The sequence below is a fragment of the Heterodontus francisci genome, chromosome 10 (genome assembly GCF_036365525.1).
Source record: "Heterodontus francisci isolate sHetFra1 chromosome 10, sHetFra1.hap1, whole genome shotgun sequence".
Lineage (NCBI taxonomy): Eukaryota > Metazoa > Chordata > Chondrichthyes > Heterodontiformes > Heterodontidae > Heterodontus > Heterodontus francisci.
This window is the reverse complement of record NC_090380.1, coordinates 64,948,425-64,962,531: the sequence shown is the minus strand read 5'-3', so window position 1 is coordinate 64,962,531 and position 14,107 is coordinate 64,948,425. Positions and strand designations below refer to the sequence as shown.

The 14,107-nt window shown below is 42.1% G+C and overlaps 1 protein-coding gene across 6 annotated transcripts in view; it reads left to right on the top strand.

The window, feature by feature from the left end:
* bcor (BCL6 corepressor) overlaps positions 1-14,107 on the top strand; it is a 376,656-nt gene that overhangs the window by 335,024 nt on the left and 27,525 nt on the right. For all 6 annotated transcript variants that reach the window (XM_068040646.1, XM_068040645.1, XM_068040650.1 and 3 more), the window contains one exon: positions 455-817. In XM_068040646.1, the coding sequence (XP_067896747.1) occupies positions 455-817 (363 nt within the window). The remainder of the gene's footprint in view (positions 1-454; positions 818-14,107) is intronic.

Below are 14,107 nucleotides of genomic sequence, written 5' to 3'. Positions count from 1 at the left end.
TCATAGGAAATGAGTACATTTCTTAAGAAATTGCATGCCAATGTTTAAATTTAGGAGCTGTGCTATCTAAAATCTAAAAGTTCAAATGCAAAAATTCATGTCTTCACAAGTCAGATTCCATATGAATTTTTATTTTGTCTTTTTTAATAATACTGTTCATAAATTTTAACCAAAATTGTGAATCTTGTTAGGATAGAAAAATAATACTGCTGTCTTTAAATAGTTAATACTTTCATTTGACAGAATGAGCTTCAGAGTTACCTGAGAGTCTCATTCTTCCAGTATCATTATGTTGTAATTACAGAAAATAATGCATTTATATTGTTAAGAATACATTGGTATTAAAATCGTAATGGTTCTCTGTTGGTCAAAATATTAATGCTACGTAGGGGTGTGTTTGTAGTATTATTAGCAGTAGGGCATGTTTCATTGACCTGAACTATTTTCACAATAGATGAATGGACTGAGAAGGAGATGAATGATGAATCCACAGACAATTCAGAAGACTCACATTCAAGTGAAGTAACAAACCTAAAGGTATGCATTGAGCTGACAGGACTACATCCCCGCAAGCAAAGACACCTGCACCATCTAAGAGCTCTCTGGGAGCAGCAGGTGTCTCCTGACAGATCCACTCCTTCGAAGACAGGCCGGCTCAGTAAGAAGGAGTTAGCTGGAGCCAAAGAGCCAGAGCTCGTGGCAAAGGAAACAGAAGTCAAAGACAGGCTAGAAGAAAGAAACACCAGGAAAGGATCAGAGGCCAAATCCAGCAGAAATGGATCTGAAGGGACCCTCAATAGAAATGACATTGAAAAAGGTACATTCAGAATCTGGAGAAGTCTGTATATTTGTTTAATTCAGAAAATACATAATATACTTTGCTGAGCAAAATGGAATGTCTATCGATATCCAATGTTCGCTCCTTGTCTTTCTTGTCCAGGAGAAGGAATTTTAAAATGTTAAAGCACTTCCAGTCAAAGAAAATTGAAGTACATTGACCGCAATTTTAATTTTTTTTTCATCCTGGCCATTTCTCACTTTCATGCAATAATCTAAATATTGATGGTCCCCTTTTATTGCTCTCCAGATCATTTGCCAGTAAGCATCCTCTTGCAGCTTTAAGGATGGGATTATCTAGCTTGTGGGGAGGCTCACAACCACTGTCAGTGTTGCTTCAGGGTGGGCTGACAAGAGGTGCTATTCAAATTGTGTTACATCAGGTGATGCCAAGTTTTCCTCTACAAAAAAGGGAAGCAAACATTTTAATACACCACTCCAACTAAGTACCTCGGCTAAATACTGGTGAATTCACCTGACTGAAGCAAACAAATATGAGCAGCAGGCTGATTTAAGTCACAAGGTATGGATTTCCACTTTGGGGTGTTGGCTCTCTGGCTAAATCAGCCATAATATAACCAATAATTGAATGTTTTATAAGTAATGTTGGATCTGACACTGATTATTACTGCACTGGAGTGTCGCCTTGATTTTTGTGTTCAAACCCTGGAGGACTTGAACCCGGAGCCCAGTGACTCAGAGATGAGAGTGCTATCAACGGCGCCACAGCTATCACTAAATTGAAAGAAGTACAAGTAAATTGCTGTTTGACCTGGAAGGAGTGTCAGGGACCCTGGACGGTGGGAAGGGAGGAGGTGAAAGAGAAAGTGTTTCATCTACTGTGCTTGCATGGGAAGGGGAGCAGATGTTGGGGTGATGGAAAAGTGGACCAAGGTGTCACAGATGTAACAATCCTACCAGACTTCTGAAAGGGGAGGGTAGGGAAAGAGGTGTTTAGTGGTGACATTGCACAAGAGATGGTGGAGGATGATCTGTTAAGTGTGGATGCTGGTGGGGACAAGAGGAATCCTATCATGGTTCTGGGAGGAAGGGCAAAGGGTGAGGGAAGAAGTGCAGGAAATGGGATTGGCACAGTTGAGAACCCTGTCAACCACGGTGGAGGGGACTCCTCAAATGAGGAAAAAAAAAGACATATTAGAAGCATTGGTGGAAGGTGGCATCGTCAGAACTGACGTGATGGAGAAACTTGAAGAATAGAATAGAACTAAATATGAAGCTGAACAGGAGAAGGAATTTGGGAATTTTAAGGCGCTTACAAAGAAAATTAAAGTACAACGTAGAATCAACTAAGAAACTCCATGTAGCCAGAGTAGAGTCATAGAGTCACTAACGGCACAGACAGAGCCGTTCGACCCATCGAGTCCATGCTGGCTCTCCACAGAGCAACCTAGTCAGCCCCCCTCCCCTGCTCAATCCCCATAGCCTGCAAGTTTATTTCCTTCAAGTGACCATCCAATTTCCTTTTGAAATCATTGATTGTTTCCACTTCCACCACCCTGGTAGGCAGCAAGTTCCAGGTCATTACCAGACGCTGCACAAAAAAAGTGCTTCCTCATATTCCCCCTGCATCTCTTGCCCAAAACTTTCAATCTGTGTCCTGTAGTCCTTGTACATTAGTTAATGTGAACAGTTTTTCCTTGTCTAACTTATCAATGCCTCTCATAATTTTGTACATCTCTATTAAATCTCCACTCAATCTCCTTTGCTCTAAGGAGAATAACCCCAGCTTTTCCACCCTAACCTTGTAACTAAAATCCCCCATCTCTGGAACCATTCTGGTAAATCTCCTCTGCACCCTCTCAAGGACCCTCACATCCTTCCTAAAGTGAGGTGATCAGAACTGAATGCAATATTCTAGTTGTGGCCTAACCAGAGCTTTATAATGGTTCAGTATAACTTCCCTGCTTTTGTACTCAATGCCTCTATTTATGAAGCCCAAGATCCCATATGCTTTGCTAACCACTCTCTCAATATGTCCTGCCAACTTCAAAGATCGATGCACATGGACCCCCAGGTCCCTCTGTTCCTGCACACTCTTTGGAACTATGCCATTAAGTATATATTGCCTCTTCCTAGTCCTTCCATCACTTCACTCTTGTCAGTATTAAATTCCATCTGCAACCTGCCTGCCCATTCTGCTAGCTTATGTATGTTCTGTTACAGGCAGTTCATATCATCCTCACTGCCACACCTCCAAGTTTGGTGAAATCGGCAAATTTTGAAATTCTACTCTGTATTCCAAGATCCAAGTCATTTATATATAACAAAAAAAGCAGTAATCCCAGCACTGATCCTTGGGGAACACCATTGTCTACCATCCAAACAACCATTTCCACGACTCGCTGTTTTCTGTCCTTAAGCCATTTTTTCATCCAATTGGATACTAACCCTCCTATTCCATGAGACTGAATTTTGTTAGCCAGTCTTTTATGTGGTACTTTATCAAATGCTTTCTTAAAATCCATATAGACATCATCACCGCACTCCCTTCATCAACCTTCGCTGTTACTTCATCAAAAAATTCAATTAGATTAGTCAAGCATGACCTCCCTTTTGCAGATCCATACTGGCTATCATTAATTAACTCAAACCTCTCCAATTGTCTGTTGATTATTTCCCTGATTATTGTTTCTAAAGCCTTACCCACTACTGATGTTGAACTAATTGGTCTGTAGTTGCTAGGACTGTCCTTTTCTTGAATAAGGTTGTCACATTTTCCACTCTCCAATCCTCTGGCACCTCCCTTGTATCAAGGAAAGATTGGAGGATTATGGCAAACCCTTCGACTATCTCCACCCCCACTTCCTTTAGCAACCTAGGTTGCAAGCCATCTGGACCAAGTGAACTATCTACCCTAAGCAAGCCAGCCTTTTCAGCACCTCCCCCCTCTCATTTTTACCCTATCCATTGCCTCTACACTCTCTGCTTCTACCAATATTTTGTCAGATTCCTCTTCCTCAGTAAACACTGATACGAACTACTCATTAAGTATTTTAGCCTCGAAGCATATATTACCCTCTTTGTCCCTAATAGGCCCCACTCCACCTCTTACTACTCACTTACAATTTACATGCCAGTAGCAGACTTTTGGGTTCCCTTTTATGATGGCTGCTATTCTATTCTCATGTTCTCTCTTTGCCAGTCTTATTATCCTTTTTACCTCCCCTCTCAACTTATTGTATTTGGCCTGATTCTCACTTGAAGAATTCACATACATGTATCATACACCCTCTTTTTTGTTTCATCATGCTCTCTATCTCCCTCGTCATCCACGGAGCCCTTTTTGGTTCCCCTACCTTCACCCTTGTTGGAGTGTACCTAGCCTGTATCTGAAACATCTCTGCCTTAATGATAACCGATTGTTAGAGAGTCATAGAGAGATACAGCACTGAAACAGGCCCTTCGGCCCACTGTGTCTGTGCCGACCAAAAACCACCCATTTATACTAATCCGACATTAATCCCATATTCCCTACTACATTCCCACCATTCTCCTACCACCTACCTACACTAGGGGCAATTTACAATGGCCAATTTACCTATCAACCTGCAAGTCTTTGGCTGTGGCAGGAAACTGGAGCACCCGGCGGAAACACACGCGGTCACAGGGAGAACTTGCAAACTCCGCACAGGCAGTACCCAGAACTGAACGTGGGTCGCTAGAGGTGTGAGGCTGCAGTGCTAACCATTGTGCCACTGTGCCGCCCTTCTGATACAGCTTTTCCTGTCAGTCTTTGGTTCCATTTTACCCTGACCAGATCCCTTCTCAACGTATTTAAATTAGCTCTCTTCCAATCTAGACATTCCACCTTACTTCATTCCTTACTTTTTTGCATTACTAGTCTAAAGATTATGATACAATGATCACTCTTACCCAAGTGTGCCCCGACAGACACTTGGTCCACTTGGCCCACCTCATTTCCCAGCACCATATCCAGCAATGCCTCCCTTCTAGTTGGGCTGAGAACATACTGATCAAGGAGGTTCTCCTGAACACATTTCAGAAATTCCTCCCCCTTCTTTACCCTTTACTCTAACATTATCCCAATGGATATTAGGGTAATTAAGTTATGAAATGTATTAGGTATGCACAATGTGGATTAAAGGGCTATTGAGTTTGAGTTGAAACATCAGCACTGATTTTCTGAAGGCATACTTTAAAAACTGCAATACTTGCACCATAATCAAAAACATGCTAACACAGATTAATCTTATAAAAAGCAACAATAATCTCTCACTGTTTCATTCTTTCTGCAATGCATTGCCTCACTTCTGAAAGAGTGAGACAGAGAACCACTTGCGTGCTTCGACAGAATATCAGTTCAGTTGCAAACAAAGGCATTATATTTTTTAATGTATTATTTATTTTAATATTTTTAAGTACTTTTTCCTCTACATCTCTGTTTTGCTCACTTGGGTGTATAATTTTTTATTCAATTATTGCACTTTTACGAAGGTGGCATTTATTAAGTTCTCTTTTCTGATTAAACCGATGTTGGGGGTTTACTACAGGCCTCCCAACAGCCAGTGGGAGGTAGAGAAGCAGATATGTAGACAGATTTTGGAAAGATGTAAAGGTAACAGGGTTGTAGTGGTGGGTGATTTTAACTTCCCCAATATTGACTGGGACTCACTTAGTGCTAGGGTCTTGGATGGGGCAGAATTTGTGAGGAGCATCCAGGAGGGCTTCTTGAAATAGTCCAACTAGGGATGGGGCCATTCTGGACCTGGTATTGGGGAATGAGCCCAGCCAAGTGGTCGAAGTTTCAGTGGGGGAGCATTTCGGGAGCAGTGACCATAATTCCATAAGTTTTAAGGTACTTGTGGGTAAGGATAAGAGTAGTCCTTAGGTGAAGGTGCTAAATTGGGGGAAGGCTAATTATAACAATATTAGGCAGGAACTGAAGAATTTAGATTGGGGGCGGCTGTTTGAGGGTAAATCAACATCTGACATGTGGGAGTCTTTCAAACGTCAGCTGATTAGAATCCAGGACCAGCATGTTCCTGTGAGGAAGAAAGACAAGTTTGGCAAGTTTCGGGAAGCTTGGATAACACGGGATATTGTGAGCCTAGTCAAAAAGAAAAAGGAAGCATTTGTAAGGGCTCGAAGGCTAGGAACAGATGAAGCACTTGAGGAATATAAAGACAGTAGGAAGGAACTTAAGCAAGGAGTTAGGAGGGCTAAAAGGGGTCATGAAAAGTCATTGGCAAACAGGATTAAGGAAAATCCCAAGGCTTTTTATACATATATAAAGAGCAAGAGGGTAACTAGGGAAAGGGTTGGCACACTCAAGGACAGAGATAGGAATCTATGCGTGGAGCCTGAGGAAATGGGTGAGGTGCTAAATGAGTACTTTGCATCAGTATTCACCAAAGAGAAAGACTTGGTGGATGATGAGCCTAGGGAAGGGAGTGCAGATAGTCTCAGTCATCTCATTATCAAAAAGGAGGAGGTGTTGGGTGTCTTGCAAAGCATTAAGGTAGATAAGTCCCCAGGGCCTGATGGGATCTACCCCAGAATACTGAGGGAGGCAAGGGAAGAAATTGCTGGGGCCTTGACTGAAATCTTTGCATCCTCATTGGCTACAGGTGAGGTCCCAGAGGACTGGAGAATAGCCAATGTTGTTCCTTTGTTTAAGAAGGGTGGTAAGGATAATCCAGGAAATTATAGGCCAGTGAGCCTTACGTCAGTGGTAGGGAAACTATTAGAGAGGATTCTTCGGGACAGGATTTACTCCCATTTGGAAACAAACGAACTTATCAGCGAGAGACAGCATGGTTTTGTGAAGGGGAGGTCGTGTCTTACTAATTTGATTGAGTTTTTTGAGGAAGTGACGAAGATGATTGATGAGGGAAGGGCAGTGGATGTTGTCTATATGGACTTTAGTAAAGCCTTTGACAAGGTCCCGCATGGCAGACTGGTGCAAAAGGTGAAGTCACACGGGATCAGAGGTGAGCTGGCAAGATGGATACAGAACTGGCTCAGTCACAGAAGACAGAGGGTAACAGTAGATGGGTGTTTTTCTGAATGGAGGGATGTGACTAGTGGTGTTCCGCAGGGATCAGTGCTGGGACCTTTGCCGTTTGTAGTATATATAAATGATTTGGAGGAAAATGTGGCTGGCCTGATTAGTAAGTTTGCGGACGACACACAGGTTGGTGGAGTTGCGGATAATGATGAGGATTGTCAGAGGATACAGCAGGATATAGATCGGTTGGAGACTTGGGTGGAAAAATGGCAGATGGAGTTTAATCTGGACAAATGTGAGGGAATGCATTTTGGAAGGTCAAGGCTTGGCCATGTGAGCCGCATGGAAGATGGCAGGATCCCCAAAGACACATTGTACAGCGAGCTCGCCACTGGTATCAGACCCACCGGCCGTCCATGTCTCCGTTATAAAGACGTCTGCAAACGCGACATGAAATCGTGTGACATTGATCACAAGTCGTGGGAGTCAGTTGCCAGCATTCGCCAGAGCTGGCGGGCAGCTATAAAGACAGGGCTAAATTGTGGCGAGTCGAAGAGACTTAGTAGTTGGCAGGAAAAAAGACAGAGGCGCAAGGGGAGAGCCAACTGTGCAACAGCCCCGACAAACAAATTTCTCTGCAGCACCTGTGGAAGAGCCTGTCACTCCAGAATTGGCCTTTATAGCCACTCCAGGCGCTGCTTCACAAACCACTGACCACCTCCAGGCGCGTATCCATTGTCTCTCGAGATAAGGAGGCCCAAAAGAATGCAGGTGGGAGGTACACAGTAAATGGCAGAACCCTTAGGAGTATTGACAGGCAGAGAGATCTGGGCGTACAGGTCCACAGGTCACTGAAAGTGGCAACGCAGGTGGATAAGGTAGTCAAGAAGGCATACGGCATGCTTGCCTTCATCTGTCGGGGCAGAGAGTATAAAAATTGGCAAGTCATGTTGCAGCTGTACAGAACCTTAGTTAGGCCACACTTAGAATATTGCGTGCAATTCTGGTCGCCACACTACCAGAAGGATGTGGAGGCTTTGGAGAGGGTACAGAGGAGGTTTATCAGGATGTTGCCTGGTCTGGAGGGCATTAGCTATGATGAGAGGTTGGAAAAACTCGGATTGCTTTCACTCGAACGACGGAGGTGGAGGGGCGACACGATAGAGGTTTACAAAGTTATGAGCGGCATGGACAGAGTGGATAGTCAGAAGCTTTTTCCCAGGGTGGAAGAGTCAGTTACTAGGGGACATAGGTTTAAAGTGAGAGGGGCAAAGTTTAGAGGAGTTGTGCGAGGCAAGTTTTTTTACACAGAGGGTGGTGAGTGCCTGGAACTTGCTGCCAGGGGAGGTGGTGGAAGCAGATACAATAGCGACGTTTAAGAGACATCTTGACAAATATATGAATAGGAAGGGAATAGAGGGATATGGGCTCCGGAAGTGCAGAAGGTGTTAGTTTAGGCAGGAATCAAGATCGGCGCAGACTTGGAGGGCCGAATGGCCTGTTCCTGTGCTGTACTGTTCTTTGTTCTTAAATATTTTTGATTGGCATCTTTTTAAGTTGATATGTTGCCTATATCTGATGGAACATACGAATTAGGAGCAGGAGTAGGCCACTCGGCCCTTCGAGCCTGCTCCGCCATTCAATAAATTCATGGCTGAACTGATTAGTCCACATTGCCACATACCACCAATAACCTTTCACCCCCTTGCATATCAAGAATCTATCTACCTCTGCCTTAAAAATATTCAAAGACTCTGCTTCCACCGCCTTTTCAGGAAGAGAATTCCAAAGACTCACAACCCTCTGAGAAAAAAATTTCTCCTCATCTCTGTCTTAAATGGGTGACCCCTTATTTTTAAACAGTGACCCCTAGTTCTAGATTCCCGCACAAGGGGAAACATCCTTTCCACATCCACCCTGTCAAGACTCCTCAGGATCTTATATGTTTCAATCAAGGCACCTCTTACTCTTCTAAATTCCAGGGGATACAAGCCTAGCCTGTCCAATTTTTCCTCATAAGACAGCCTGCCCATTCCAGGTATTTGTCTCGTAAACCTTCTCTGAACTGCCTCCAACGCATTTACATCCTTCCTTAAATAAGGAGACCAATACTGTACACAGTACTCCAGATGTGGTCTCACCAATGCCCTGTATGGCTGAAGCATAACCTCCCTACTTTTGTATTTGATTCCCCTCGCAAAAAACGATTACATTCTATTAGCTTTCCGAATAACGTGCTGTACCTGCATACTAACCTTTTGCGATTGTTGCACTAGGACACCCAGATCCCTCTGCATCTCAGAGCTTTGCAATCTCTCACCATTTAGATAATGTGCTTTTTTTTTTATTCCTCCTCCCAAAATGGACAATTTCCCACTTTCTCACATTATACTCCATTTGCCAGATCTTTTCCCACTCACTTAACCTTTCTATATCCTTTTGTAGCCCCCTTATGTCCTCTTCACAAGTTATTTTCCTATCTATCTTTGTGTCATCAGCAAATTTAGTAACCATACCTTCAGTCCCTTCATCTAAGTCATTTATAAATTGTAAAAAGTTGAGGCCCCAGCACAGATCCCTGTGGCACAACACTCGTTACATCTTGCCAACCAGAAAATGACCCATTTATGCTTCTCTGTTTCCTGTTAGCTAGTCAATCTTCTATCCATGCCAATTACGTTACTCCCTACACCATGAGCTTTTATTTTCTGCAATAACCTTATCAAATGTCTTCTGGAAATCTAAGTACAATACATCCACTGGTTCCACTTTATCCACAGCAAATATAACACCCTCAAAGAACTCCAATAAATTGATTAAACATGATTTCCCTTTCACAAAACCATGTTGACTCTGCCTGATTACCTTGAATTTTTCTAAATGCTCTGCTATACTGTCTTTAATAATAGCTTCTAATATTTTCCCTAAGACAGATGTTAAGCTAACTGGTCTGTAGTTTCCTGCTTTCTGTCTCCCTCCCTTTTTGAATAAAGGAGTTACATTCACTATTTTCCAATCTAACGGAACCTTCCCCGAATCTAGGGAATTTTTGAAAATTAAAACTAACGCATCAACTATCTCACTAGCCACTTCTTTTAGCCCCCTAGGATGAAGTCCATCAGGACACCGGGACTTGTCAGCCCGCAACTCCACCCATTTGTTCAGTACCACTTCCCTGGTGATAGTAGTTTTCTTCAGTTCCTCCCTCCCTTCCATTTCCCGACTTACAGCTGATACTGGGATGTTACTTGTATCCTTAATAGTGAAGACCGATGCAAAATATCTGTTCAATTCATCTGCCATCTCCTTATTATCCATTATTAATTCCACAGACTCACTTTCTATTGACCAACGCTCACTTTGTTAACTCTTTTCTTTTTAAAATATCTGTAGAAACTCTTTATATTTCTAGTTCGCTTTCTCTCATACTCTAATTTTACCTTCCTTATCAATCTTTTAGTCATTCTTTGCTGTTTTTTATATTCTGTCCAATCTTCTGACCTGCCTCCCACCTTTGCACAATTATAGGCTTTTTCTTTGAGTTCGATACTATCTTTATCTGTTTTAGTTAACCACGGATGGTGGGTCCCATCCTTGGAATTTTTCTTTCTCATTGAAACGTATCTATTCTGTGTATTCTGAAATATCCCCTTAAATGTCTGCCAATGCATCTCTATTGACCTATCCCTTAACCTGATTTGCCAGTTCACTTTAGCTAGCTCTGCTTTCATGCCCTCACAATTGCCCTTATGTAAGTTTAATGTAGAGAAATCTGAAGTACTGTAATCGATTTCAGAAATAAATGTTAAGATGTTAACAGTCTAGAAGAGCAGAGGGTCCTTGGTGTCCAATTGCACAGGTCATTGTAAGCTGCAGTGCAAGTAAACAAGGCCATAATAAAAGCACGTTGAATCTTTTTTTCAATCTCGAGGCATAGGATACAAAAGCTGAGAGGTAATGTCGAACTCATACAGATCCTTAGAAAGTACCAAAAAATTAAGTGGGAGATTAGAAAAAAAATGTTTGCATAGAGTGTGTTTGGAATGTGCAACAAACTTGTGAAAGGAAATTAGATAGTTTATTGAAAAATAGGAATATTGAAGGCTATGGAGGGTGAGCAGGAGAGTGGGATTAGACTAAGTCCCTCACAGTAGAGAACCACACAAGCACCTCATTGGCTGAATGGCCTATTTCTGTGCTATAATATTTTATGATTCTCTGTAGCCCTAAGAGCTCTTGCACACAGTAGTAGCTTGTATAGGAACCAGAAAGGTTACTGGCCAATCAAAGTCCAGCTCAATGGTGATGCCTTTACTCTTAGGCAATCCAGCAAGCCTCTGTTACGTTCTCTCAGCAAAACTTTCCTTTAGATCTGTCAAACTAGAGATATTGGCTGCAGTCCTGGCTCACAGTTCCTTTATTGCAGTCATGTAAGCAGCAGAGCTTATGTACAATGAGATCATGCAACCATGAGAACCATCATCAATCACATCATAGGCAGACTAAAGCAATGATTTAATGTCTTGAAAGATTGGGCAGCTGCCTTCCAATATAGTGCAGCTAAAGCATCACACATTATCATGGTTTGCTACATGCTACATAATTTTGTGTGCAACTTACAAAAGACTAAAGATGTTGCTTGTGGTTCACCTTTGCCAGCTCTGAGGCTACCACTTAATAAGCTGTGAACTACTCTACAGAATACTGTGGCCTCTTGCTGGGTGCACACTCCTCTCCCTCCCATTTAGTGTTGAATTCCAGCATGGCATGGCTCAATCATGGAACCACCAGCTTCCACCCTACAACCCAAATGTGGTTGCTAGCACTCATCTGAATTATATTGATGAGGCACCAAATTTTAACTTTTAGAAATGTCATCTGCCTGGCAAACAGAAAACAGCTAGTATAGTCAGCAAAAGTATCACATTTCATTGTGGTTTGCTAGATGTTCCATAATTTTGCTGTAAAATGTGGATTGAATGCAAGATCATAAGACACGAATAGGAAACACAGAGTAGGCATAAATGGGTCATTTTCTGGTTGGCAAGATGTGACGAATCCGCAGGGATCGGTGCTGGGGCCTCAACATTTTACAATTTATATAAATGACTTAGATGAAGGGACCAAAGATATGATTGTTAAATTTGCTGATAACACAAAGATAGGTAGGAAAGTAAGTTGTAAAGAGGACATAAGGAGGCTACAAAGGGATCCAGATAGGTTAAGTGAGTGGGCAAAGATCTGACAAATGGAGTATAATGTGGGAAAATGTGAAATTGTCCATTTTGTTAGGAAGAATATAAAAGAAGCATATTATCTAAATGGTGAGAGATTGCAGAGCTCCGAGATGCAGAGGGATCTGGGTGTCCTAGTGCATGAATTGCAAAAGGTTAGTATGCAGGTTCAGCAAGTAATTAAGAAAGCTAATAGAATGTAATCATTTAAAAGTAGGGAGGTTGTGCTTCAGTTATACAGGGTATTGGTGAGACCACATCTGGAGTACTGTGTACAGTATTGGTCTTGGTATTGATGTAATACACCTGGATTTCCAAAAGGCATTCGATAAGGTGCCACACAAAAGGTTAATAGGTAAGGTAAGGGCTCATGGAGTTGGGGTACTATATTAGCATGATTGGTTAACAGACAGGAAACAATGCGTGGGCATAAATGGGGCATTTTCAAGTTTGTAGTCAGTAAATAGTGGAGTGCCGCAAGGATCAGTGCTGGGGCCTCAGATATTTACAATCTATATTAATGACTTAGATGAAGAGACAGAGAGTAATGTATGTAGATTTGCTGATGATACAAAGGTAGGTGGAAAGGTAAGCTGTGAGGAGGACACAGAGAGATATAGATAGGTTCAGTGGGTGGGCAACTAGATGGCAAATGGAGTATAATGTAGGGAAGTGTGAAGTTATGTACTTTGGTTGTAAGAATAGAAAAGCAGAATATTTTTTAAAAGATGTGAAATTTGCAAGTGTCAGTGTTCAAAGAGACTTTGGTGTGCTTGTACAAGGAACGCAGAAAGTTAACATGCAGGTATAGCAAGCAATTAGGAAGGCAAATGGCATGTTGGCCTTTATTGCAAGGGGATTGGAGTACATGAATAAGGAAGTATTGCTACAGTTGCACAGGGATTTGGTGAGACTACATCTGGAATACTGTGTGCAGTTTTGGTCTCCATATTTAAGAAAGGATATACTTGCATTGGAGGCGGTACAGCGAAGGTTCACTAGATTGGTCCCTGGGATGAGGAGATTGTCCTATGATGAGAGGCTAAGTAAATTGGGCCCATATTCTCTGGAGTTTAGAAGAATGAGAGGTCATCTCATTGAAACATATAAGATTCTAAAGGGGCTAAATAGGGTAGAAACTGAGAGATTATTTCCAGTGGTCAGGGAATCTAAAACACAGGGGCACAGTCTCAGGATAAGGCACCGATCATTTAGGACTGAGATGAGGAGAAATTACTTCACTCAAAGGGTTGTGAATCTTTGGAATTCTCTACCCCAGAGGGTTGTGGATGCTCCATTGTTGAATACATTTAAGGCTCAGATAGATAGATTTTTGGTCTCTCAGGGAATCAAGGGATATGGGGAGTGGGCAGGAAAATGGAGTTGAATCCTAAGATCAGCCATGATCATTTTGAATGGTGGAGCAGGCTTGATGGGCCATATGGTCTACTCCTGCTACTATTTCTTGTGTTCTTGTATGTTCAAGACTGAGCTCGATAGATTTCTACATATTAAAGACATCAAGGGTTACGGGGATAGTGAAAATGGTGTTGAAGTAGAAGATCAGCCATGATCTTATTGAATGGTGGAGTGGGCTTGAAGGGCTGAATGGCCTACTCCTGTTCCCATTTCTTATGTTTTTATTAACAATACTATAGTGGTATGAAATACAACATGTGTCATGCTGGTATCCATAGGTGTTGATATAACAGAAATGTACATCATGCAGTTGCTGTATTTGGCAGTAGTTGTAAGGAGGTGCAGTAGTTAAGAACATTAATGAAAGAGGTATTCTTGGGAAAGGAAAGTGCTGTGAACTGTACCTGTGGGCATAAAAAAGAGCCATTTAAAGCTAGAAAAGTAGTGTAAGACATTTTGGGTGGAATGGAGTCTTTTAGTCCACTTATACTTAATACACTGGATATTAATGAGGTTACAGTAAGGTACCCTACCTTAGTGAGGTGAGAGTGATTGCCCTTGATATCAAGGCAGCATTTGACCAAAGGTAGCATCAAGGAGCCCTAGCCATTTTGAAGTCAATGGGAAT